Source organism: Brettanomyces bruxellensis, chromosome 8 (assembly GCF_011074885.1).
Source record: "Brettanomyces bruxellensis chromosome 8, complete sequence".
Taxonomy (NCBI): domain Eukaryota; kingdom Fungi; phylum Ascomycota; class Pichiomycetes; order Pichiales; family Pichiaceae; genus Brettanomyces; species Brettanomyces bruxellensis.
In genome coordinates, this window is record NC_054689.1 from 880,223 (window position 1) to 905,202 (window position 24,980).

The 24,980-nt window shown below is 43.5% G+C and overlaps 9 protein-coding genes across 9 annotated transcripts; 4 read left to right on the forward strand and 5 right to left on the reverse strand.

Moving 5' to 3' along the window:
* Positions 1–158: 158 nt before the first annotated feature.
* BRETT_000584 (uncharacterized protein) lies at positions 159–3,614 on the reverse strand (the record flags this gene model as incomplete). Its single annotated transcript, XM_041279149.1, has 1 exon — positions 159–3,614. The coding sequence occupies one exon, from the start codon at positions 3,612–3,614 to the stop codon at positions 159–161; it is 3,456 nt and encodes a 1,151-aa protein (XP_041137363.1).
* A 1,235-nt stretch (positions 3,615–4,849) lies between these two features.
* UBC4 (Ubiquitin-conjugating enzyme E2 4) lies at positions 4,850–5,293 on the reverse strand (the record flags this gene model as incomplete). Its single annotated transcript, XM_041279150.1, has 1 exon — positions 4,850–5,293. One exon carries the CDS (start codon positions 5,291–5,293, stop codon positions 4,850–4,852), a length of 444 nt encoding a protein of 147 aa, XP_041137364.1.
* A 1,882-nt stretch (positions 5,294–7,175) lies between these two features.
* Positions 7,176–10,862, forward strand: BRETT_000586 (uncharacterized protein; the record flags this gene model as incomplete). Its single annotated transcript, XM_041279151.1, has 1 exon — positions 7,176–10,862. One exon carries the CDS (start codon positions 7,176–7,178, stop codon positions 10,860–10,862), a length of 3,687 nt encoding a protein of 1,228 aa, XP_041137365.1.
* Positions 10,863–11,605: 743 nt separating this feature from the next.
* BRETT_000587 (uncharacterized protein) lies at positions 11,606–13,924 on the forward strand (the record flags this gene model as incomplete). The annotated part of the gene is made up of 1 exon (XM_041279152.1): positions 11,606–13,924. The coding sequence occupies one exon, from the start codon at positions 11,606–11,608 to the stop codon at positions 13,922–13,924; it is 2,319 nt and encodes a 772-aa protein (XP_041137366.1).
* Positions 13,925–14,372: 448 nt separating this feature from the next.
* On the reverse strand, positions 14,373–14,654 carry BRETT_000588 (uncharacterized protein; the record flags this gene model as incomplete). The annotated part of the gene is made up of 1 exon (XM_041279153.1): positions 14,373–14,654. One exon carries the CDS (start codon positions 14,652–14,654, stop codon positions 14,373–14,375), a length of 282 nt encoding a protein of 93 aa, XP_041137367.1.
* A 371-nt stretch (positions 14,655–15,025) lies between these two features.
* UBC13 (Ubiquitin-conjugating enzyme 13) lies at positions 15,026–15,533 on the forward strand (the record flags this gene model as incomplete). Its single annotated transcript, XM_041279154.1, has 2 exons — positions 15,026–15,052; positions 15,114–15,533. The coding sequence occupies 2 exons, from the start codon at positions 15,026–15,028 to the stop codon at positions 15,531–15,533; spliced, it is 447 nt and encodes a 148-aa protein (XP_041137368.1).
* Positions 15,534–15,675: 142 nt separating this feature from the next.
* Positions 15,676–18,867, reverse strand: BRETT_000590 (uncharacterized protein; the record flags this gene model as incomplete). The annotated part of the gene is made up of 1 exon (XM_041279155.1): positions 15,676–18,867. The coding sequence occupies one exon, from the start codon at positions 18,865–18,867 to the stop codon at positions 15,676–15,678; it is 3,192 nt and encodes a 1,063-aa protein (XP_041137369.1).
* Positions 18,868–19,595: 728 nt separating this feature from the next.
* On the reverse strand, positions 19,596–21,374 carry MAE1 (NAD-dependent malic enzyme, mitochondrial; the record flags this gene model as incomplete). Its single annotated transcript, XM_041279156.1, has 1 exon — positions 19,596–21,374. The coding sequence occupies one exon, from the start codon at positions 21,372–21,374 to the stop codon at positions 19,596–19,598; it is 1,779 nt and encodes a 592-aa protein (XP_041137370.1).
* A 2,372-nt stretch (positions 21,375–23,746) lies between these two features.
* Positions 23,747–24,598, forward strand: BRETT_000592 (uncharacterized protein; the record flags this gene model as incomplete). Its single annotated transcript, XM_041279157.1, has 1 exon — positions 23,747–24,598. The coding sequence occupies one exon, from the start codon at positions 23,747–23,749 to the stop codon at positions 24,596–24,598; it is 852 nt and encodes a 283-aa protein (XP_041137371.1).
* Between the last annotated feature and the right edge of the window lie 382 nt (positions 24,599–24,980).

Sequence of the window (24,980 nt, forward strand, 5' to 3'; positions counted from 1 at the left end):
AGAAACTTTGGCATTAGCTACTTTATCAGGATATCTGAACTGTTCTTGAACCTACGACCATATTACAAATTTAATATAGCATATCTCCTTAAAGCAAGCCAATCCACCGAACTTTAACATACCATATCTCATTAAAGCAAAAGACATAAATACTTTTTTTATTTCGTCGTTTCAGACGATCCCTCCATTGGAAATTCAGTGTGCGTAGTAGAGTTATCATCTTGGAGCTTTCTTCCTGGTTGCTTTTGAAGATTCTTACCACCTTTATTGATGAATTCCATCTCCATTTCTTTAGTAAACTGATCAACGAAATCTAATCCCGGACTGTTGTTGGATGCAAACCATGTGAACAAGGTTTCCGATGGGTTTGTGTTAGAAAAGTAATCGTCGAATAACTGTTGGTCTGAGGAAAAATTAGAATTACCGTTGGCGCTAACAGCACTTTCGGAATTTGGCCCACCTATGGATGAACCTTGCGTTGATATACTACCACATTGATGTTGTGAAGGTTGTGAAAAGGAGTTTCCTGTGTAGGAAGCGCTCTCTGTTGCAATATTGTATGGCCTATCATCAGAAACAAAGTTGGTCCTTTTTGCTGATAAATCAAACCCAGTAGTCTGTTGTGAACTATTCTGTGATAAATCTAACCTTTCATTGTTGGAATTTTGCCCTTTTTCAGACATCTTTCCTGCTTCCCGCATTTCTTTATCTCGAATTCTGGACTCGTAATCGACAACCAATTTTTCGCGATGGTCTCTCATTCTGGACTTGAATTGCGAGCATAGATACATTAGAATGGTCGAATATCTAGTACTGAGATGAAGTTCATCTGGAGCAGCATCTCTGAGACAAATGGCAGTTTTCTGGAGCAGACTGACAATCTCTTCAACAGGAATAACAGACATCTGCAATATTGCGGATTGCTCACCTCCAACTTTCAACTCATCAGATTGATCAAAGCCCAAAGTTCCCTTTGACTTTTTAGAAGATGTTGTATCGGTTGTCAGCGTAAGGTAACATTTCACTATAAAAGACACAGCCTTAATAATTCTGGTAACCCATCGAACTGGCATAAATTTAAGTAATTTGAGTCTATGAACTCTTTGGGTAACAGCCAGGACCTCTTTTGCAGCCTTATAAGCCAATTCAACATATCTAGAGTATCTCACCAATTCATCCAATCGCAAACTTCTTCCTTTCTTAGAGTTAACCAAATTAGCACTCACAGAAGTATCGCCGCTTAATGCCAAAGAGTATAGATACAACTTCGTGTAGTAATAATCTAATATTAATGATTCTCGCTCAATCATGCTCGAGAGATCATGCCGTGTTTTCTCTGAAAGCGAAAGCCAGTTGATTCGATCCTGAGGTTTTGAGGCCTGATGGTCAAAATTAACTGAATGTGGGTTTGATGGCTTCAGAAGACGGTGGTACTTTTGATACCAATTTTCCAAAATGGGCGAGAGAATATCCAAAATGGCAAGGTTCTGATACTTGTTGAGATGACCAAACTTGGGATGTTGTCCATATAATGTCTCGTAGCAAAGAGAAAAGAACTGTAGCAACTCTAAAGTACCTTTCTGTATTTGGGTGAACCCCCATTTTGGAGAATTCACATCAACTTCGGCCAGTGTCTGAGCCAGCATCGATCTTTTATTCAATCCAATGGCTGCATGTGTCTCTGCAACGTGTGTAGCCATAAATGTAAGTGGATGATCCGGTAAAAGAAAGCTTAATCTATTTGCAGTTCCAATAAGCATGAAAGACATCAACTCCGATCTTTTCATCGCACTTAAGCCGGCATATTGTTCCTGTTGACCAGATTCATCATCAGCAGAGTTTGCATAATCATTCCATCTAAAATGAATAGCTCTTGGGTTCCATTCTGTAAATAGTAAAAACGACAGCAATGTACCAATTGATCTGCTACTACTTTCACCCCAAACCGTCATACTAAACAGGCGTTGACAATATATCCATAATTGTTCGTGTACCTTCAAGTGGCGAACATTTTTGTCATCTTCGTGATCATCTGAAATCTTTTTGTCACATTCTATTTGGCTCTTTTTTGATTGCTCTGACTTCCCGTTGAAGGGTTCATTTTCAAACGGAAGTGGATGGTATCTTGCTGCAACCGTTAAAATGGCACATAACAGCATTGGATATGCTGGAAGAATATCTGGATTGTGGAGTTCATCTGGAATATAGGGGAAAAACGGATGCATCGTCGTGAAAAAGAGTTTAATAAGTCTTCTGGCCTCGATCTCTGTCATAATGCCATCAGAACCTATGTATTCAATATCAGAAAGCTTCGCAGTAGGACTTAGACGCATTGATAGCGTTGATTTAATTGGAGGCATCTCGAATCTGTCTTTGCGAATGCTTGGAAACAAATCGCTTGCATGGCCAAAAGCCTCCTTTGACAAATTGCTGGACGAAGAATTGGAGGATGGAATATCTTGATAGGAGCTCTCTCTGGATAAACTAGACATACTATTGTATGTACTGTTGACCTTTCTAGTCAAGCTGTTTTCCCTAGATCTCAACATGGACTTCCGTTTGGCTTCCACTGAAGTAGGTATTGCAGCCTCAAGTTCTTCAACCTTCTCTTTCCCATCGATCCTGTCTCTCTTATCAGCTTTGGCGATTTTTCCTGCAATATGTGCCAAGAAAACCATCGTGGCATTGTTTGTCAACGGCTGATCAGAGTAAATTCTTTCACGTACATTATTTCGTGGGTGATTTGAATTTTGAGCGTGATCTTCAGTAGAAAGGGTTGGGCTCTGCTTGAATGAATCATCGTTGACATCATTTCTGAGTAGTTTGGATTGGAGTTTCGCATTAGACACTTCTGCTTTTCTATACGTGTTTATTCTACCAGTGGATATATCAGCTCCAGTAACAGAAGCAGTGGAATGCGATTTCATAGTACTGCCAACGTTCAACTGTGGCATGGAATTGGCAATTGGGTGATATGATACACTATTTGTGGTAAAAGGTGCACCGGCAACTGAGTTTGGAGGTGGCAGCATTGCCGGAAGTTGAGATGACACAGGTAAAGATTCAGAAGGAAGTGTATGAGTAGCAGTACTACCTAGAAATGGCATCTTATTACCAGCCGAAAACCCCGAAAAGGGAACCTGCTGCTGCTGAACTTGACTACGTGAGGAGCCATAACCAGATGCCGGTATCTGCGCCAAACTTGGGGCATACGTGTTTGCAGTAGAGCCAACAGAAAATGCATCTCTAGACAACTGAGAAGTACCATTAAGAGCATTTACAGAGTTAGGGAGTCTGTCTTTTCCACTAAGAGCGAGATCTGGGTGTTTTCCAACGCTATCAAGCAGTTTCCTCCTTTTTAATGCTGCCTTTGCATGTGAGCCACCTCTTTTGCGCTCAACAAAAATGCATTCTTTCCTCTCCCGCTTACATCTGGCACATGGTGGTCCATGTGGACTGTTAACATCACCCAAATCGCACTTTACTTTCCGTATTCGGCAGTTAAGACATGCCATGTAATTCCGCCTAAATTTTGTCTTTTTATTCTGTTCACCTGTGCCTGATGGTGATTCAATCGAAGAGGCAGGTGAGACGCTGCTACCACTTATTTCCATATTTGTAAAGCGTTCAACTCTTTAAACTACAAAATCAGAAATTTGCGGCCTGCACTTCGTCAAAAAAACAACTAAATATGCTTTCTCGTGGTTTCTCACCAATAATGCTCCTGAACAAAGTAATTGTTTCAGCTAGAAAAGGTTACCAGTAGGAGGTCACGCTGGATTCACTCTAATTTTCTTTGAATAGTGTCCCGGACAAAAATAAACGACACAATTTCGACAATTCAATGTTTGTAACAACTGTGATATCAGATCTGAAATTACTCAAGTAAGTCGAGCACTTTGTTCCTTGAATGTTGTGATAATTTGATGGTTGTGAATCTATTCTAAGTACTGGAAAGTACAAGTGAGACGAAAAAAAAATAAATATAAAAATTTGCGGATATTGACGGGTACTGCCGGAGGCACAACATGCACCTGACGAAATCATCTCAAGGATGACTATGTAATTTGCTTCAACCTGAACAATAGATAAGGACATGTTGATAAGAGTACCATTGATATACAGATAAGACATATGATAAGTTTATGTATACAATACTACAAGTATATTTTTCCTGAATCTAAGGCTATAGCATGCCATTGCTGAAACTACATCATAAGCTAAATAGCAAAAATATTCATTGCTGATTTAAGGATGTATTTATTATGCATCGATGAAATTACAACTCAATGAAAGCATGGAATAATAATCCTACTGAATAATAGTCATACTCATTTGCCACAAGAAGATCAGAAGCAACGTCATCTGAGCATTTTGATAGTCTCCGTACGTGTATTTTCAACTATTAGAGTCTTGTTCATTGCTGCTTTAAACCGGTTATAAGAACAATCGTCAGCGATGAATATTTTCGCGAGTTTATCTTTTTTTTCCTTTTTTTTTTATCTCTGCTTCTCGCTTGATTTGCAACAGAATATTTCATATCTTAAATAGCCCGATTGACCTTTAATTGATGGCAGATAACGGTTATCAATCAAGTGTTGCCTTACCTATTATAAAGTAGACACAAGGTCTTCAGGCGTAAAATGTATTAAGTAAATATAGCCTACATCAACATACACCGGAGTTACAAGTACCATCTTTGACAACTCAAAGTACAAGCTACAACAACAACAAAAAGCCTTGAAAAAGGTTTTAGAATAAGGGAGATTATCTTTATTCCACAAGTGATGAAGCTGTATATATTCAGTGATAATAGCTAATCGTAATGCCTAGATCCTATTCAATAAATCTAAATAGCAAACTTCTTCGTCCATTCACGTGCCGTGGCCTCATACTGTTTTCTATCAGTCTTGTAAACATGTGCAATTTCAGGAACCAATGGATCATCTGGATTTGCATCAGTTAACAATGAACAGATAGAAAGTAGAACCTTAGAAATTGTCAAAGCAGGAGACCACTGATCCTTTAATATATCCAAGCAAATATTTCCGTTGGAGTTGATATTTGGATGATAGATCTTGGTCTGGAACTGAATCTTAGGTGGCTTGAATGGGTAGTCTGTTGGGAAGTGAATGGTTAAGAAAAACACACCCCCGGCATATGGAGAATCTGGTGGTCCCATGATTGATGCTTGCCAGTGATACAGATCATCTCCGACTGGTCCAGCAGAACATTGTGAAGGTGGATCTCTTCCCAAATCGCTGAGTTCCTTGTTGATTCTTTTTAACGACATTGTTTTTGGCTTCTCTCAAACTATGTTTATATTATATGAATGCGAACTGATATGATGCGCTTATGAAGTATTATTAATCAAAGTAATTGATAATATTAATCAGAAAAGATTAGAAGTTTTTTATAAAGATTTGTATTCTGGTAATCTATAACTTTTTGCAAATGTGTTTGTGCGAAAGTAAAGAGGTTTACCGTATAAAAAAGAGGGAAAGCAAGAGGAAAATTAAAAATTTGATCGGTACTTTTTTATAAATATTTTAGGAGAGAGAAAAAAAAATTTGTCTGAGAATGTATTCATTCATTGACGAGAAAGAGGAAGGTTGTCTTGCTTAATTAAGCCGTCCACAACTACTAGCTCATTTTCCTTTTTTTTTTTTTTTTTTTGAGTTTCCTTCTCTTTCTTTCCGCCTAGAATATTTCAGGCATTAGAAGATAGGCTGTCATTTTCTGGCTGTGATTCTATAACTCAATGAAGATACGAACCGCTAAATTTCATCGCCAAATTGACAATTAGTAAATCCTCTTTTACCGTACATAATCCTCGATGAAATGGACCTGAGCTAGAACTTTCGAGAATAAAGCGGAAATCAAATAAACGGTGAACAACCTCCCAGGGCAAACGTAAATCGTCGATCGACGCTCAAAGACGAGATAAATTTACTTCCTCTTTTTCTTTTTATTTGGTAATGCCGAACTAGATGAAAGGGAAGGAAAAATAAATAATGAAAGAAAAATAAATAAATAAATAAAAATAGATAAATGAAAATTGAAGACGATGGAGATGGACGGAAGAAAAATTGCCTGCTCCCAAAGCTGATTTGGTCACAAAATGCATGTCACCAAATGCATATTATTATGCTGGCACAATAACAGTGAAGTTTGAAGCATGTCATATTGTTAAGAGCAGAAAGAACAATATTCGAATGGAAGAGAGCATATATATTTGCCAAGCAAAAAGATCAATATGCAGTTTTTTGTGAATTAATGTATGTAACCTCGTCGGCTTGGCTATTTAAATAGTTGTCCTTTGCAAAGATCCGTGGGTAATGCAGGCAAAGAGATTTAGCCGATCACTTGTTTCCAGTATGGAAAAAAAGAATTCTCATATCTCCGGGTGAACTCCAGGAAAAAATACCCCTGTTCAGGTATACCGGGCGTATTTGCACGTAAAGGCATATCTGTTGACTGGTTTGGCATATTTTCCAATAAGGCACCCCCTTATATGCACATCCGGCTCCAACCTTGTGTCAGCCGTATTTTCTTGTATTTGCAGTTTAGAGAAGTCCTTGATAGAAGGTGAATGACGCAACAGCGGGAGAAAATAAATGAAGAAAAAGTTTTTTCTACACATTAGGCATTGTGCCATCACGGAGATCTAGTAATTAATTTTGGCGTAATACTTTTGGTATTGTTCCTTATGTTATTCTTATGCTATTCTCATTTCCCAAACCGGTCAACTTGATGGATTCATCCACACTTCCTTCGGATATGCTCTATGTTAGACATTATTCAGGCCCAGTTTATTTTTTGTTCTATTCCAATTATTCTAATTCATCATCTTAATTTATTTTATTTTTTTAATTTATTTTAATTTATTTTTTATTGTATTGTATTTTATTTTTTTATTATATTGTATTTTATTTTATTTTATTTTATTTTTACTTTTTAATAGGTGTATGTAGACTGTCCTTCACAAGCCTTCTTCCAACTTATGTAACAGTTCATATCCAAAAGGCACAATCTGTCCATCCACAACTTATATATTCAGAGAGCGAAACAGTTCACTCTTGCCTTATACCAGAAATCGCCTACTTTAACCACAGTCGCTCAAGAGTAATCGCCAAGGTTATAAGTGCACATCACAACAGGAGTATGATCCTTCGATGAATTCTAATACCGGTTTCAGCCATAACAGTCAAGACCACGACAGGCACACGAGTGATTCGCATGGACTGCACGTTGCAAGTAGTGATTTTCACGAGGAAAATGCAAACGGAACCATTCTGAAGGAGTCTGAAAATTCAGCGTCTTCATCTGTGCAATCGCACTTTGTCAACCAGCAAGCTTTTAATGGGGCAAATGCCGCAGAGGCAAATTGTTTAACCCCGGTCGTCGATCAGCACCAGGCGGATTCTGGGGCCGGAAATGCCGACGGTATGGATCGTCAGTTAAAAGTGTACCCCTCAGGTTTTGCAGACGAGGATTTTCCGTACGATGAGTGGCTCAACTCCAACGCCTGCACTATTGCTGTAGCAACCGGAAATGCGGATGTTTCCACGGTTATGAATGCGCCACATATCACGGAGAACTCGAATTCGTCCTCCTCAGGAGTTTCTGGCTCCCTTACACCAATCATAAAAGAGGAGCCGGACCAACTTGATGATCTTTTGTCGCCAAGCACTTCTGGGAAGACGTTGTTTGACCCGGGGATTTTCCCGCGGCGGACATTCTCGGGTACATCGTCTTTCAACAGTCCGACCGTTTCTCCGCCTAGCCGCCGGGCTGCTTTGTCCGCTGACGATCCGAAAATCAACAATGTTCCGATCTCGAATTCAAACAGTGCTTCCTCTTCCAGCTCCAAGCGGGTACCTCCGAAATTACTTAGGGGGAGGAGGGCAGGTGGTGCATCTTCAGGCAGTGCAGCCATTTCGGAAGGGCCCTCCAGTAATAGCGATACGTCCTCTGTTGGTGCACGGAGCGGGTCTTACACTGGGTCCGGTGTTAAGAAGCCGAAAAGAGACCGGTTTTCGCATAATGTGGTGGAGAAGAAGTACCGGACAAACATAAACATGAGAATTGCAGAGCTCAGAAATGCAGTTCCCACTTTAAAGCCGCTTTCAACATCAGCTGGCAACGGCCAGATCGACTTATCGAAGTTGGACGGTTTGACTCCGGCAACCAGGCTGAATAAAGCCAGCATCTTGTCCAAAGCCACCGAGTACATTTATCATCTCCGGACGAAAAACGAGGCATTAATGCGGGAAGTGAGTGCACTTCATGGGGTTATACAACAGTATGGACTGTCGTTGCCTCCGGCTGTGCAGGAAATGCACCAGCAGTTGAAGCCGCTTCCTAAATTCATCAGCTATTCTCATGATGGTAAAAAACTCGGGCCTGTTTCCGGCCAGCCGCCGGCAAAAACTTCTTCATTCCGGGGGTTGCAGCAGCAGGCACAGCCTCAAGCTGCCTATGGGTACTACGGAGGAGTTTCTGCCTCTGTTCCTGGGGCAACAGTTGCATATGATACCCAGTATGCAGGTGGGCAGCCTCTGGCTAACCAATATTCTTATGTGCAGAAGGGGGAGGGTGTTCCTCAGTATGTTCAGAAGGGCCAAAAATTCGCACAATATGTACCGAACAGTTCAACTGCTCAGTATGTGCAAGATCAAGGTTCTCAGTACGTGCAAAAGCAAGCTCCTCAGTATGGGCAAGATCAAACTACTCCACATGGACAAGATCAAACTACTCAATATGGTCATAATCAAACTCCGTACATACAGAAAGATCAAATGCATTATGTCCAAAAAGACCAAACCCCCAACTACATACCAAAAAATAAAATGCCGGGCTACTCCCAAGACCAACCTCCCCAGTACAATTTCCAACATCAACCATCTTCACAGCATCCGTACACATCTTCTGAACCCCAACCTGGACAGACGTTTCAGCAGAACCCAGAGCATGCAAATTCCCAGCAGCAAAACTTCTACTACGATCAGAAGCACGAAACTGATACCGTTGGGCAGCCAATAGAAGAGCCTAACTTGGCCAACAATGCGTCTGAGTCTCACATGATGAGAGGCCAGATGCTGGTTGGTGGAGTTGCCGCAATTATGGGGTCGCAGCTCATGGCCAGCTCGGAGGAAAGCATTCCATCACACACGCAGGATATTAGGCCTATGGGGATCTCATCAGTGTGGTTGGACATCCCAGAAACAGTCTCCTCGTTCAAGACGTTGTGCCAGTTCACACTTTTCTTTCTTGGATTATTCATGCTTGTCCAGCCGGTTCTTTCTGTGTGCTTTAATTTCATTGAGGCCTGCCTCTATCCGCCATCACTCGAAACCAGCCATGTTCCTGGATTCGTGCAGACGAGAATCCGAGGCTTGGTGAGACGATCGTCCGGCTTCGCTTTCACCACTCTTCTCGTCAAGTACTGGGCGGTGAACTGTGGATTCTTGATCAAGGACGGCACGAATCCACAGCATCTATATCAGTTCAACATGCTATGCCACGATCTTTTCACCAAGAAGGGCCAGATCCCCTTGGCTGTGTTGATGTTCTTCTATGTTGAGTCTCTCTCCATAGTGACAAGCGGGGCCTACCGCACGGATGAAAGTTATCGCTTCCAGTTCAACAGTCTAGTAATTGCTCGTGTATTCGAAAGAAGACTCCGGAGTCAGTTCTTGAACGCGATGTTGTCTATCCCACAGAGGATATGTGCTTTGTTCAAGGAGCTTGAGGCAACCAAGGCAATAAGAGGTGAGCGATCCGCGTCGATGTGCCAGATGGTCAAGCTTATAGAGAAGGATCCTGGTTTTGTGGCTAGCAATGTTCTTTTTGATCGCATCCTTACCAGGAGCTTCAAAATGGAGGAGTCCTGGTACTTGGTTGAGTACGTGTGCTTTATCCGGGCCACCGATATTCTTCGGGCCTCGCTAATAGAGTATATTCAGGCTTTATCGTTGTTTGGCGGTGATATTCTTCCCGGTAACGAGGCTGTATTCAGCAAAGTTCGGCGTAGGGAAGCATCTTATGCAAAGCCTGTGGAAGATGATCTGTCTTACAAGGCCTTCAAAGAGACGATTATGGCCGAAGTAGTCCACCGGATATTCTCCAAGATTGATAAAAGCGAGGCCATTATGCCGGCAGGGTCACCCGTGAGGCTTTACTGTAGTGTTTACCAGCAGATTCTTGATCCTAAGGACAAGAGCAAGCTGCAGAGATCGCTTTACGCGATTTTTAGCTCTTGCAAACGACACTTGGAGAACAGTGAGACTTTCGACAGAGTGAACTCATTGTTTGAGGTCGATAAGTTCAAGCCCCAATCTATGGACGTTATAGTTGAGGAAATTGAATCACACCAGCATCCTTCTGCCATAATGCATGTTGTATCGTGCTTTTCATACAGATTGTCGCTTGCCTGCTCCTGGATTATGCACTTCTACTACAACTCCGACTACGAGAGTGCCAGGTATCTCGTGAAATTTCTTAGAACTCCGTCTGATTTCGCCAATCATGGCGATCTTGAGGTTCTTGATCTCCTGCCATTCACTGCCGCTCTGCAAGTTCTTCTTGTAATAGTTGAGAAGGAGGCCGACAACTTGTTCAAAGATGAGTCGGAGGGTGGCCTGGGAGACGAGAATCTTCAAGTTATCACCAATTTGGTGAACTTCTTGAAGGTATACGTTAACTATGCGGTTGCAGCACCAAAAAAGTTCAACCTCCTATCCTATGATGTGGCAAGGCTACGGACACAGCTGAAGCTGGAGATTCATCAACGGTTGATGCGGTTGGGAAATATTTTAGATTCTGGTTCTGCTGCGAGGAATGATGACGTTATTGGTTAATAGATGGAAGCAACCACTTTTTCCTTCCCTGACTTAATATTTTTTTTTTTGTTTGGCGCATACTTCTGCCACTTATTTTTGATTGTCTCAATTTACTAGTTATTCATGTTATGTTTTGATTTTCCTTCTTATAAGCTTACAGTTTTTTTTTTCTTGGTTTTGTTAAGAACGGTACTCAATATAGATCTAAGTTTTTTTTTTTTTTTTTTTTTTTTGAAAATGTTAGCCGTGTAGCGACCGGTCGATCGACGTGATTGCTGACTTGGAATCTTTGTCGGTTTTATTTTTTTCTGCCCCATATTTGTAATTCCAATAAGATTCACGCTACGAAATGTTGACGTGAAAAAAAAATCAATCCCGAACAAGGTTTATCTTATCGTCTGACAGGTATTGGTAAAATAAGAGTTATTTTCGATTATTGTGAATCGGTTGGAAAAGCGGGCTTTTTTCAATAGCATAGTAAGGAAAGTGCAGCTGCGTTTTCACTGCGTTAAGCATAGGTGTTGCATAAATAGATCTCAGGTACTTATTTCACATAGACTATATCGCAGACTGCCTTAAATAGGCTATATTAGATAGATTATATCACATAGCCCATAATAAATAGTGGATATTGCATCGTGGATTGCACTGTGGACATTGAACTGTGGATATTTGATATCATATAGGCGTTTTCCGGTGTGGTACTACAAATTGTGGATTCAGTTTGCAGCAAAGAGTACAGCACAGAATCAGAAGCAGGTATGTCATCATCGGTTGAGCAAAGCAAAAACAGGCTAGAATTGGCGCCAGAGCTGAAGCTGGCGGTGTTTGGCACGGATTCGGACAAGGTGATCAGCAAAGTGTCTTCATACAAAGACGTAAAGCAGTCAGATGAAGATTTTAAGGATGTGGTGGATTCGCCGGAGTTTGAGGGACTGAGCCACTGGAAGGACTTGGGAAACTTTCTGGAAACACTGCGGCAGAAGCCACGTGACCCACAGAACCCTCTCAACTCGAGGGATCCGCTCGAGAAGCCCGTTTCGTATCGGATATGCAACATTTGCGACAATCCGATCTTGGAGTCTTCTATGGCGGACCACATTGTTCAGTGCCAGGAGCGGAGCAGGAGGCGGGAGGAGGAGCAGAAGAAGGTGGGAGGTGTGGATGGTGGCGAGGCGAGAAACGACGATGTGATTGTATTGGATGGGATATATGAGGGGAAGGAGGATAAGAGTGAAAAGAGTGAAGGCAAGAAACAAGAAAATACACACGAGGGGCCAAGGAAGAACGGCCGCCGGACCGGGCGGAGGGCAGGCCCCGGTAAGTCGTCCTCACCCACGCCGTTGTCTGCATCGGGTACACCGGGGGCCACCGGGGAGACGGGCAAACGGAGAGGGGCCCACCACACGCACCCGCGAAAGGCGAAAAAACCAAGAAAAACCCGGCGGAGCAAAAATTCGCGGAGCAAGGGCCCGGTGGACGTGGAGACGCAGTGCGGGGTGCCCCTCCCCAATGGGGGATTTTGTGCCCGGTCGTTGACGTGCAAAACGCACTCTATGGGGGCTAAGCGTGCGGTGCCGGGCCGGTCGAGGCCGTACGACGAACTTTTGGCGGCGTACCAGCGGAAAAACCAGGCGAAAATGGGGGCGGCAGCAGCAGCAGCCCAGCAGGCGAAGGATGATATGATCCACGGGGGCAGCGTGCCGTTGGATGACGAGGAGGAGACCCGGGAGGTTCTGCAGGGCGTTTCGCGATCCGCGGCCTGGCCCCTGGAGAGAAAAGTTTTGATGCCGGCCAGAATGCGGACGGGATTTTTGAGGATGCGCGAGATGTTCGCGACAGCCCTCGGAGGGCACGGGGCAGCCCCCGGGGTGATCCAGGGCCGGGCGGCAATTTTGGACGTGGACCGCCCGGCGGACTACGTGCACCCGGTGCGTGTGCAGAGGCAGCGACCCCAGAAGCCCGCGGGGGAGCTGCAGCAGAGGCGGAAGTTGCAGCAGGAGGTGCTGCAAAGGCAGTTGTCGAAGCAGCAATCGAAGCAATTGTCGAAGCAATTGTCTCAACAACTGTCTCAGCAATTATCTAAACAGCAATTGTCTCAACAACTATCCAAGCAGCAACTGTCTCAACATCTGTCTCAACAACTATCTCAACAACTATCCCACCCCGGTCAATCCAGCAACCTCCTCGGGACACCCGGTGCGTCTTCCCCAGTAACTGCCAACGCCCTACCGGGGGTCTCCAGGAGCCCAGGCCCGGTGAATTCCGTCGCTAATGGGGTCTCCCAAACACAAAGCCCGGCTTCGTTGATTGCAAACATGGCCCATGCGGGGGCTGCTGGCTTTAACCGGCATCCTATGTCTGTCCAGGGCTCCATTCGGCCTCAGAGCTCGCTGAACAGCCAGGGGCAACAGCAGCAACAACAACAACAACAACAACAACAACAACAACAACAACAACAATTATCTCAACTGCCTCAACAACTCTCCCAGCAGCAGCAACTCATCCTCAGAAGAAAACAATTAAAGCACCAGAAACTCATCGCTATCGCCAGAGCCAACGGAATGACCGAGCAGGAGCTCATCGCCAAGTTGCAGAGGCAGCAGCAGCAACGGGCAAGGCTGCTTCAGGCAAAGCTGCAGAGCATGACCCCGCAGCAGAGGCAGCAGTTCATTGTTCAGCAGCAGCAAAGAAGACAGCAGATGATGCAGAGAAGGCAGGCGCAGCAGGTGCAGCAGTTTGCAGCCAAGAACAATGCCATCCAGGCTGCAGCAAACGGCCTGTTGATGGACTTGCAGCCGCTCAGCCAGCAAAGCAGCTCTGCAGCATCGGTCGGCAGCATTCCCGGCTTGGCAATGCAGTCCCCGGTCGCCAACAATGGTCAAAACTCCAACGTTCAGTCGCCTGCGTCATCCCTGATGCAGCAATCCCCCATCAACTCGCCTCTGAATTCTCCCATGAATGCCAACATCTCCATGCAGCAGCAGCAACAACTTCAACATCAGCAATCGGCCTCTCCGCAAGGTCCAATGGCAGGCCAGTTCTCTGCCAGCCAGTTGTTTGAGAATATGGGCTTCTGATGCTTTTTTTGCTTCTTTTGCTTTTCTACTTATCGATGTGCTTAAATGTCTATGTATAACTAAAATCACAGCATACTTATTATGTATGTGTAGGGATTACTCGATGAAGATATGTATAGGGACTCTTTAATATATATATAGTATGTTCTTTAATATCTGCAGTATCCATGCAGTATGCTCTTTAATATCTATACAGTATGCTCCTAATGTCTATAGGGACTCTTTAATATCTACAAGAACTCTTTAATACCTATGTATGCTATGTATGGTATGCTCTTAATCCATGTACAGTATGCCTAATCCCTCTACTACTCTCAGTCTCTTGGTTCGATCTTTGCTTCATATACCAATTGTATCTACCCATGCATTCAGATCTTATCCTTGTTCAGCATCATTCCAAATCAACTCTGCATCTCAATCATGTTCAAATCACGTTGCCATTCATTACTTACTTCGAGGACTGCTCCTCATCTTTCTTCACCTGCCGTTCCTTAAGCATTCTCTCCTTCACATCCGGTTTCAGCTCTATCGGAGCAATACTATCACTCACTCGCACCTTTATAAAACTCTTAGGCTTCCAATTTCCATTCTCGTCGAAATTCTCCGGGTTTGGTGGCGATTTCTTGATGAGTTGGTAGTCTTTAAGCAGGTATAGGCCAACCGCAAACCCACCTATTAGTCCAAAGGCAAGGATGTTGAATCGGGCACCGGCTGTTTTGTGAGATGGCATTTCCTGTATTTGAGCTACCTCGCTTGGAAGTGTCAGTATATGTGTGCAATTGCTGATATAATGGTGCAATTTCTGGCATAATAATGCAATTGCTAATATAAGGAAGAATCAGGTAAATATTTCTGCTGTCTATGTATCTCGTATTTTTTACGTTTATCACTTCTCGATCTAATTTAATTTTGAATTATTTATTTTTTTCTCAATTGTTCTTTTTCCCCTCTACCTCTTCCTTACCTTCGCCTCCACTTGCTCAACCTTCCCCGCTATCTAATCATTCCACTCACAGAACAAACCAATCTTCATATAATCCGTTCCATATCCACAGCATATATTCATACAAAGCTGTACATATTTATCTGCCACTGTCTGCCATGTCTTTACCCAAGCGTATCATAAGAGTATGTTTTCTCACCTTATGTCAACACCATCTTTACTCCTACTAACACACCTTTGCCCAAGGAAACTGAACGATTGACAACAGATCCTGTTGCCGGGATCACGGCTGTGCCACATTCCGACAATCTAAGATACTTTGATGTGGTCATAACGGGACCAGAAGGCTCCCCTTACGAAAACGGCAAGTTCAAGTTGGAATTGTTTCTTCCGGATGAATACCCCATGGTGGCCCCAAAGGTCCGTTTTCTTACAAAAATATACCACCCGAACATCGACCGTTTGGGAAGAATATGCCTTGATGTCTTGAAAAACAACTGGTCGCCAGCTTTACAAATTAGAACTATTTTACTATCCATCCAGGCATTGTTAAGCTCTCCAAATCCAGACGATCCACTTGCAAATGAGGTTGCCGAGGAGTGGAAGAACAACCACGCACATGCAATAGAGACTGCACGTGACTGGACTGCCAGATACGCCAAATAGTCCTGGATGGGGTGCATTCGCTTCTACTTTCTGCTTTTTACTAGTTCTTTTTTTTTATCCTTTTCATTTTATACTTACTTGCCGGTGTTGTCCCGTCTCCACTTTTTTTTGGCATTTTGTATATTTTTTCAACAGTGAAGATTTATAGACGGCTGGTTCTTTCTCGCTGCACCGCCTGTTTCACTCGTATGGCTCCCTGCCACACTTGTTCGATAACGTCCGAAAAATCATCCACGTACACAATCTGAATTCCGAGCTCGTCCCTAATGCGTTTTTCTGGCTCTCCAAAAACTGCCTTGGTCTGCTTGTTTCCCGATATCAACTTCTCTTCAGTCAGGATTAGATCCCGTAGCTTTTCGTGCGATACCTTTCTATCTTTCATATCCGAAGTGTAGCTTTCAATAATATCTCTGCGGTTAAGTCTCGGGACGATCACTTTTGATATACAGCCACTTAGATGTGCTCCCAAAAGCTTCTCCTTTAGCCCGCCAATCGGAAGAACGTTGCCTGTTAGGGTAATTTCGCCCGTCATTGCAACATCGGCCGGAATTGGCTTGCGGAGAATTAACGAAAGAAGACATGTTGTAATGGTGATGCCTGCAGAAGGTCCATCTTTGGAAATCGCACCTTCCGGAACGTGAAGATGCACTTCCGTGCTTCTGTACCTGTCCAAAGCCGCCTCAATGTTGAAAGAATCGCTTGCGGAAACAAGCATCCGCCTGTTGAGCAAGTATCCAACAAGCACATCTGCAATCTGGGCACTTTCCAAAAGAACGTCTCCTAGATTTCCCGTGCAAATCAACGATTTTTCACCCGGAAGGCCGACCATTTCAAAGCTTAGTAACGAGCCCGACCCGTCACTGTTGTAAGAAAGGCCGTTTGCAACCCCGTATTGCTCCTGAATTGTGTTAAAGTTCTTTCTATGCATATCTCTCGCGCTCGTTCTGCCAGCACCAATGTACTTTGGAAGATCGTCAACTTTGACAGTTGCTGAATACGTAGATGGCTCCGATTCGGTGGCCTGCTCGTGCTCAATTGCCTTGATCCGACAAATAGATGCTATTCTTTTTTCCAGTGACCGGATCCCGGGCTCATTCGTGTACTCGGTGGCAATTTTCAAAATAGTATCATCATCCAAATGGAGCGAACCGGGTGGCAAACAGTTTCTTTGCATCTGTCTCGGAATCAAGTATCTCTTGCATATTTCGACTTTCTCTAGATAGCTGTATCCACTAAGCTCGATCATCTCCATTCTGTCCCGTAATGGTGTACTGATGTTCCATGCGTTGTTTGCCGTACAGATAAAGACAACCTGCGACAAATCCACAGGAAAACCAACATAGTGATCCTGGAAGTTCTTGTTCTGCTCTGGATCCAATATCTCTAATAATGCAGCCTCAGGGTTACCGTTTCTGGCTGCACCGCCCACCTTATCGATTTCATCCAATAGAATCACTGGATTGTACGACTGTGCTCTTCTCAAAGCCTGGATTATCAGTCCTGGAATAGCACCAACGTAAGTTCTACGGTGGCCCTTTAAATCGGCAAAGTCGTCCAGTCCGCCTAACGAAACTCTTTGAAACTTTCTTCCGAGTGCTTTTGCAACCGATTTGGCCAATGATGTCTTGCCAACACCTGGAGGGCCTGTTAGGAGGAGAATTGGAGCATTAAAGGAACCTTGATTCTCGATTTCGATGCCTGTGTCATTATCTTCATCCATTAAGCCTAGGGCGTCCGCATTTCTGATCGAAATTACCGAAGTGGTTGTATTCTTTGTATTCTTTGTATTCTTTAGATTGCTTGAATTGCTTAAATTGCTTGAATTGCTTTTATTTCTATTCTCCGAATTCTTCAAACTCTCCGCCTTACGGCCCTTTGCTCCAGCCTTTTCCTTAGCATGTATCATATTCCTCTTATCTGTAACTCTGTTGTGCATCTTCAAAACAGCAAGATACTCTATAATTCTCTCTTTTGCACGTTGCATGCCGTAATGGTCGTTATCAAGTTGTTGCATGGCTGCATGCAAATTGATACTCTGTGATTTTCCCGACTTGTGCAATTTCTGCCACGGAATATCCATGATCACATCCATGTATGTTCTCAGGACCTGGTACTCTGATCCACTCTTTGGCATGTGCTTCATGCAGCTATAATCGGCTCTAATCAATCTCTTGCCGTCTGGTGACATCCTCAAACCATCAAGATGTGCAATAAAGCCTTTCAATTTCTCCGACTGCGGGTCTGGCACCGATCCAAATGCATTTTCTTTTCTCTCACTTCCTCTCTCATAGAGTCGTATTAGCTGCTTCAATGATTGCAAATGAAACGTGACAAATTGCATTTCACGCATTTTGAAGTCGTCCGCACTGAGCCGATCTTTCATGCCTGCCCACTGTTCGGCAACATACTTCATATCGAGCTGCTTGTCCAAGACAAATGATGCAAACTCAAGGTACGAGCGAAACATTTCAAGCCTCCTGTTGTGGTCGAACTCACCCAAATAGGAAATTCTTTGTCGAAACGAGAACGGGAAGACGGCAACAAATACATCGTTTAATTGGCTAATTATTCTCAACCGTTCTGTAGCATCCTTTTCCATCCTTGCTTGCCCATACAACTCGTAAAGTTTCTGCAACTGGCCGCCGGTTTCTTTTCCAGAAAGTTCTGCGTTCATTAATGAAGCAAGAGGTGTGAGCTGCAGAAGAATCCGCTGAAGCTCCTCGTCAAGTTTTTGCTCCTTTTGCTCTTTCCTAAACTCGGCATATCGTCTGTTGAAGCTGTAAACGGACTTAATTGTGCTCAATGCCCGGGCTGTGATCAGATTCAAAGATTCAGTACTGCCTTTTGTAACTTTCTTTGGTGCAATATCATCCACATTAATCGAAAAAGTACACTCTCCGTGTCTTGGGGCAGTTTTTGGAGGTCTGGTATTTCCAAGTTTTGCATGTGCCCGAAACAGAGCATTAAAGCTAATGATGCATTGATGTTTGTGTACACGTATACTTGTGATCCTGCTGATTGTGGCAGGAATTGTTTTATTTGGCGTACTCTCAATGTATGGAATACAAGCAATGATCAATGCATTGCCTGGCAGAAGTGAGATTGAAGTCTCTTGTAGTTTAACACGCAGTTGATCGGAAGTATCTGTTGAAAGTGCTCTAAGTTGCTTTGCAAGTGGTTCGTCGATATCATTGAGCTTATCGTTGAAATGTGTGGCAATCTGTATGGAATCCGACTTTGATAGTCCTGTTTGGTATGTGACACCTGGCAGATACACAAGTTGGTTCGGGAGAATGAAGTATGGAAGGTTAATGAGTGGCGATTGGAGAGTCATAGTATTGAGGAGTGTAAAAAAGAGAAAGAAAGGAAAGAAAAGGAAAGAAAGGAAAAGGAAAAGTGAGAAGTAAATAAATCTAAGATACGGTGGAGATCAGTTAGATACGCAGATAAATATAGTGTAGCGCGAAATCAGGCGGTGGATTCAGGGAACCGCGGGTGCTGCACCGCCTTGATTTGAATGGAGGTATTAAAGTAAGAGGTATGGGTTTATGATAATAGTTAATGGAGCAGCCTGCATTTTCAGGATTAAGCTATTGAAACATGCATTAGTATTACTTCTCTTTAAAATATTAGAATACTTTCAAATCCTTCTCAAAGCAGATTAAGAGGGCATTGCATTTTCACAGAAAAGCAAACAGTGGCTGGAAAGTGCAATAGTAGTGAAATAGATGCGTCGACAGTCGCGTCTGCATAAGCTGCCCTGGCTTATTTATGAGACCTCGCTCATAAGGATTAAAGGTATTTAAATATGTGCATTTCTCTTTTTATTCTGTTCATTTTACTTTTATACTACTCAATACTAGTTATAACGCAAACTTCATAACTAATGGGCGTCAGCTAAACGAACTAAAGTATTACATTAGTATTGTATTGGATTTTCACAGAAAAGCCAAACAATCATCTCTCATACTAGTATCACATTACACATTCTGGCTGGAAGCTACAGCCAGGACAGTTAAAAGCGACGAATTAAGCAATATTAGAGACAGTAGAAAAGCATAATCAGTACTGGTGAGTGTGGATGGCATTAACATGCTCGACCTTGACCAAAGGCCGGTACTGGGGCCTCCACATCTGGGACTTGACCCAGGCAAGACACTTGTTGAAGTCACGAGGCACCCGGACCTTTCCGCCGCTAGGAGAATCCTCTTTTTCAACGGTCACTAGTCCCTCCTTCAAAGCCTGGATGATGACAGCAGTGGCGATCCTTGCAGACGTCTCGTCGATCGTCTCCAAGTCCGGAAGCAAGCCTCCCATGTGATCGCGGACTGCCGGAGAAAGAGCAGCCAACTCGTCAACTGCAGCAGAGATCATCTTGTCGGAAATACTCCTGACACGGGCCAAGACGGCACCCAAGCCGATTCCTGGAAAGGCGACGCAGTTGTTGTTCTCTGATATCACGTGACCATTGACCGGTGGGAAAGGCGACCCAGTGGCAATTAGTGCATTGTAGTCGGTCCACTCGAGGGCATCCTTAGGGTGGACCTCGCAGAGCCTGGTGGGGTTGGAAAGCGGGAATATGATTGGCCGGCGGTTGTACTTGTACATGGTCTTTATGACATTCTCGGTGAAGGCACCGGCCTGGGTGGAGCAGCCAATCAAAACGGTTGGGTGGATTTTGGCGACGATTTCGACCAAGTTCGTCGCGTCGACGCCGTGCCAGTCGGCGGCCCGGTCCGCGTAGAGCATCTGGGCATCGGAGGAAACCGGGCCCATGTCGTCGAGAATGAGCCCGTGGCGATCCACGCAGTGGATGTGGGTCCGGGCCTCGTCCCGGTCTGCTCCGTGCGAAACCATGTGGTTGACGATCTGGTCGGCGATCCCGAGTCCCGCGGAACCGGCCCCGAAGATCACAACTTGGACATCTGCGAGTTTCCGGTTTGTGACTTGCAAAGCTGCAGTCATCGACGCCATGGCCACGGCACCTGTACCCTGGATGTCGTCGTTGAAGCACGCGTATCTCTTCTTGTACCTCTCCAAAACGGGGCGGGCAGTGGTCACACCAAAGTCCTCAAAGTGAATCACCGCGTGAGGATACATGTTGTGCAGAGTGGTCATCACTTTCTCCACAAACGCATCGTACGCTTCGCCACGCACCCTGGGAAACCGGTTGCCCATGTACAACTCGTCTTTCAGAAGCTTCTTGTTGTTTGTGCCCACGTCCAACACTGCCGAGAGCACTCTTCCCGGGTGCAACCCACCACAAAGGGTCATCAATGAGGCCTTGGCCACACAGATCCTCACTCCGCCCACTCCCTGGTCCCCGATCCCGAGGATGCCCTCACTGTCCGAGATCACTATGTAGTCGATGTCCTTATCCTTGCCGAATGGATGCAACCGATCCTGGATTCCGTCCGGGTCGTTGATATCCAAAAAGCAGCCCTCGGGTTTCCGGAACCGCGACGAGTACGCGATGATCGCATCGCCCTCCGTCGGCGTGTACACAATGGGGAGAAGCTCTTTGATGTGGTCCCGCACCAACTTGTAGTACAACACCTTGTTCTGCACACGCATCGACGTGCAGAAGTCACTCTTGGCCAGTCCCGTCTTGAAGAAATGGAGCTGCTTGTAAGCTCTCTCTGCCTGCTCCTTCAACGTGTTCACAACCGGTGGGAGAAGCCCCGTGAGGTCAAATGCTGCTCTTTCTTCCAATGTGAACGCCGACCCTTTGTTGAAAAGCGAAGAGTTCAACAAGTTGAACCCGGACACATCGCACTCGATCGGGCCTGTGGCCGTCAACCTCGTCTGCTGCGGAATGTGCTCCTCTGTATCATATGTCATGCTTTGATTCGGTGACCAATGCACTCTGAAGTACTCAAAAAGAAATCAAAAAGAAATGAATAGGTACTCAAAGGAATCAAATGTAAAGTAACCAAAAGCACTCAAATGTAAAGTAACCAAATACTAAATAATCAAACAAATCCACCAACACAAAAACACTAAAGAATAACTACAAACCACTGCATTTCCAAATCTTGGAATTCCTCCCCAATTTATACCTGCCCCCTGCTTATTGCCAACCTCTAGAAAACATGAAAGCCAGGCCAGAAATTCACCGGCTCGCCGTAGAAAACCGGAACCACCTGCCTCAGGCAAGATCCCAAATTGGTCTGTTCCGCCCAGGCGAGTGCGATGAGTGAGACTCCGAAATTTTTCGCCGGTGCCGTTTAATCAGATACCTGTTTGTTCTCTTGTGATTTTTCTCTCAAGCGTTATAATTTTATGCATCTTCTGACTTCTCTTATTGTTGCCTTTACTCCATTGTCGGGGTTTTGCTTCTATCGGAGAAGTGCGGTTCTCATCGAAATCTCCCTACTTTTTTATTCTTTTGCTCCTTTTTTGAGTCATGCTGTAAGCCCGGACCAGCTCGCTCAACATGTTTTTCTACCTTTTACTTGAAATAAATTAAAGTTTAACTTTTCAATCTACATCTATTCAAATCTTGTTTATACTTTCTCTCCTTCCTTTCCTTCCTTTCATTTTCTTCCTTTCCTTTCCTTCTCTTTCCCTTGTCTTTTCCCTAGTGTCCACCTAAGTTCTTATTCTCCCCATCCTGTAATCATGTCAGAAACACCCTTTGTTTACTACTTATCTGTTTCCATCTTACTTACTCCAGTAATCCCTTCGTTTCCTTTACTCGATTGTTCTTTCACATTTTTAGAATCTCTCGTGCTATTATGTCTCACCATATTTATACGTTCAACATATTATCGCTAGCATTATATCCACGAAATTTTTTTTTTTTTTCACCGCGATATCAGCGTGCTCCCAGGTTTCGGCATTCTGTTCGGGGATCCTTCCTCCCGATCGACCAAACTGATAGCCCATTCTCGTTTAATTTGTCTCCGTGTACCGGACTTCTCTAATTCCATCCTCTCCGATCTATACCTCTCAAATTACTGTTTTATGATTCTCAATTATTTTTGTCTTCCATCTGACTTGTCCCGGAGCACCCGCTTAATGGTTCCTGATACGAGTATATGCTCTTACTTAGAATAGTTGTGCTGTATGTCTTGTATTTATTCTGCAATAAAGTACTTTTTGATTATTCGTTCAGTACTTTTGAAGTATTTTTTGAAGTCTTATATTTTAAAAAGATTTCGGGCTCAGTCTTTCTTTTAAGCTACTGGCGCTAACTACTTTACAAAAATAATCCCTAAATACTTTATCTTGACCCTTAATAACACCTCAGCTTTTCCTTTTCATCATATTCATTTCTTTGCTCTACAATTGCTATCCTGTTTCTTCCTTCCCCACATTCCCTTTAAGTCTACTGTGGCCCTTTTTTTCATACCTGATGGTGGTTGCAACTCCGTTGGTTACATTTCGCCGACAGAATTCGAAAATTTTTACTTTTCGTGTTCCGGACTAAGGGGTTCATCGCCCGTAGCAAGCCGGGATAAAAAAATAAAATAAAGAAAATAAAACAAAAACGATATTGATAAATAAACGAAGGGAAAAATAAAATGGATTAATCAAAATAATAGATACACAATTAAGTAAATAAAAAAACGGATGAAGATCGATCGACGAGTAAACAAATAAGCTTTTAAGCATCCTTGCACCACTTGCCCCCACGTTTGCTAACTTTCATTCGCCTCCCAGCACCTGCACATTATTTTTGAACCTTTCGCATAGAATAGAACTACATTAGCCCCGTTATATTTATAGCATGCGTTAATTACGTAAACGCTGGTTAATTAAACAAACCACTTGGTATTGAGGTAAATTTTTTTTCTTTCACTTTATTTTTTTTTTGTTTTTTTCTGTTTTTCGTCTCGATAAGATAAATATTTGTTGAAATCCCGGAATCGTCACAGGTCCCATTTCTAAACCATTTCCTTTTTTGTTTACTTTTGTTGCCCTTTTGTTCCGTTGTTTGCTGCCAGCTATATATAAGCTGCAGTTTTCACAATTTGCGGATATTCGAAAACAGTCATAGCCTTCACATGAACAGCAAGTTGTGAAATAATCTAATCTAGTCAATTAGTCAAATTTCTACTATTGTCGATAGTATTTATTACATTCTCGTGCACTTTTTCCGCAAGGGGGACAACTCGGCTGACTGAAAGCACCTTTGGTCTGGCTTGATTGATAAATTATTCATCTTAGTCCTTCAGATCGCCTTCTTTTTTTTTTTTTACCTTTTAAAAATGTCTCTTGCAACAAGTTCAGCACATCCTTCAAAGCCCCGCCAGGTTTATCACGAACCAACAGGGATGCACCGCCTTGACATCCTCTCGAGGGCATTATCGAAGCTCCTCCGACATCAGGCCGGCCGGGAGCACATGAATATGGACAAAAGGGGATTTTTGTCATTGTGCGATGTGTTGAACCACCGGTATTTCAAATCTATGAAGGCCACCCCGGAAGACATTTTTCAGGCGGTGAACATCAACGACAAGAAGCGGTTTAAGATTGTCCAGGTGCAGGATGATGGAATCGATTATGACAATGAGTGTAAGGAGTGCGAGGTACACACTTATGTGCAAGGATGTCACTACATGATATGTGCACTACAGGGTCATTCGATAGCATCGGTGACCGACTCATATGGGATGACGGAGATCAAGAAGAACGAGTATCCAGAGCAAATAATTCACGGCACATACTACAATAAGCTCAAGAGCATAAAAGAGAGTGGAGGTCTGAGCAGAATGTCCAGAAATCACATTCATTTTGCAGAAGGTATGCCGAGATACATGAATACCGGAAAGCGGGCCAGAGAAACGCCATGTAAAGAAAATGGAAAGGCTTTGGAGAGCCAGGATAGGGCGGGTGTGCGGAAGAAGAGACGCGCATCGATTATCAGCGGGATGAGGAAAAATTGCAACGTGATAATATCATTGGATATTGAGAAGGTGAAGAAGAGCGACCTGGTGTTTTATCGAAGTGGAAATGGGGTGATTCTGTGTCCGGGAGACAAGGATGGACTTGTCAAGCTGGAATACTTTGGAAAAGTGACCGATATGAGCGGCAAAGAGATCGATCTAGAGACGATCTAGATTGGAAAATGTTTTTATGGGCTCGAGGGAGTCTGTATTGTATCTGATGTTTTTGTACTTGTTATTTCTAGTGTAGTTAGTTATTCTAATCGTATTTGAAGATTATGAGAAGAGTTAAGTGATCTAACAGATGTGGGGGCTATTTCACACAGGCTCAATCAACATTAATTCAGCTTGTTTAGATACTTGCAAAAAGTTTTCCTATCGATAGAGTCAATGACGCTTATCCAGTTATCATTTGTGTTAGATGTTAACATGCAGACCAATACCCAAGCTTGGTATGTGCCCGAAGCAGTTCTAATGCTTATGATATCAAATATGATGTTGATAGGTGCAGGATATTATCAATACCCAGATTCCTCGTTGCTGTTAGTAAACATTG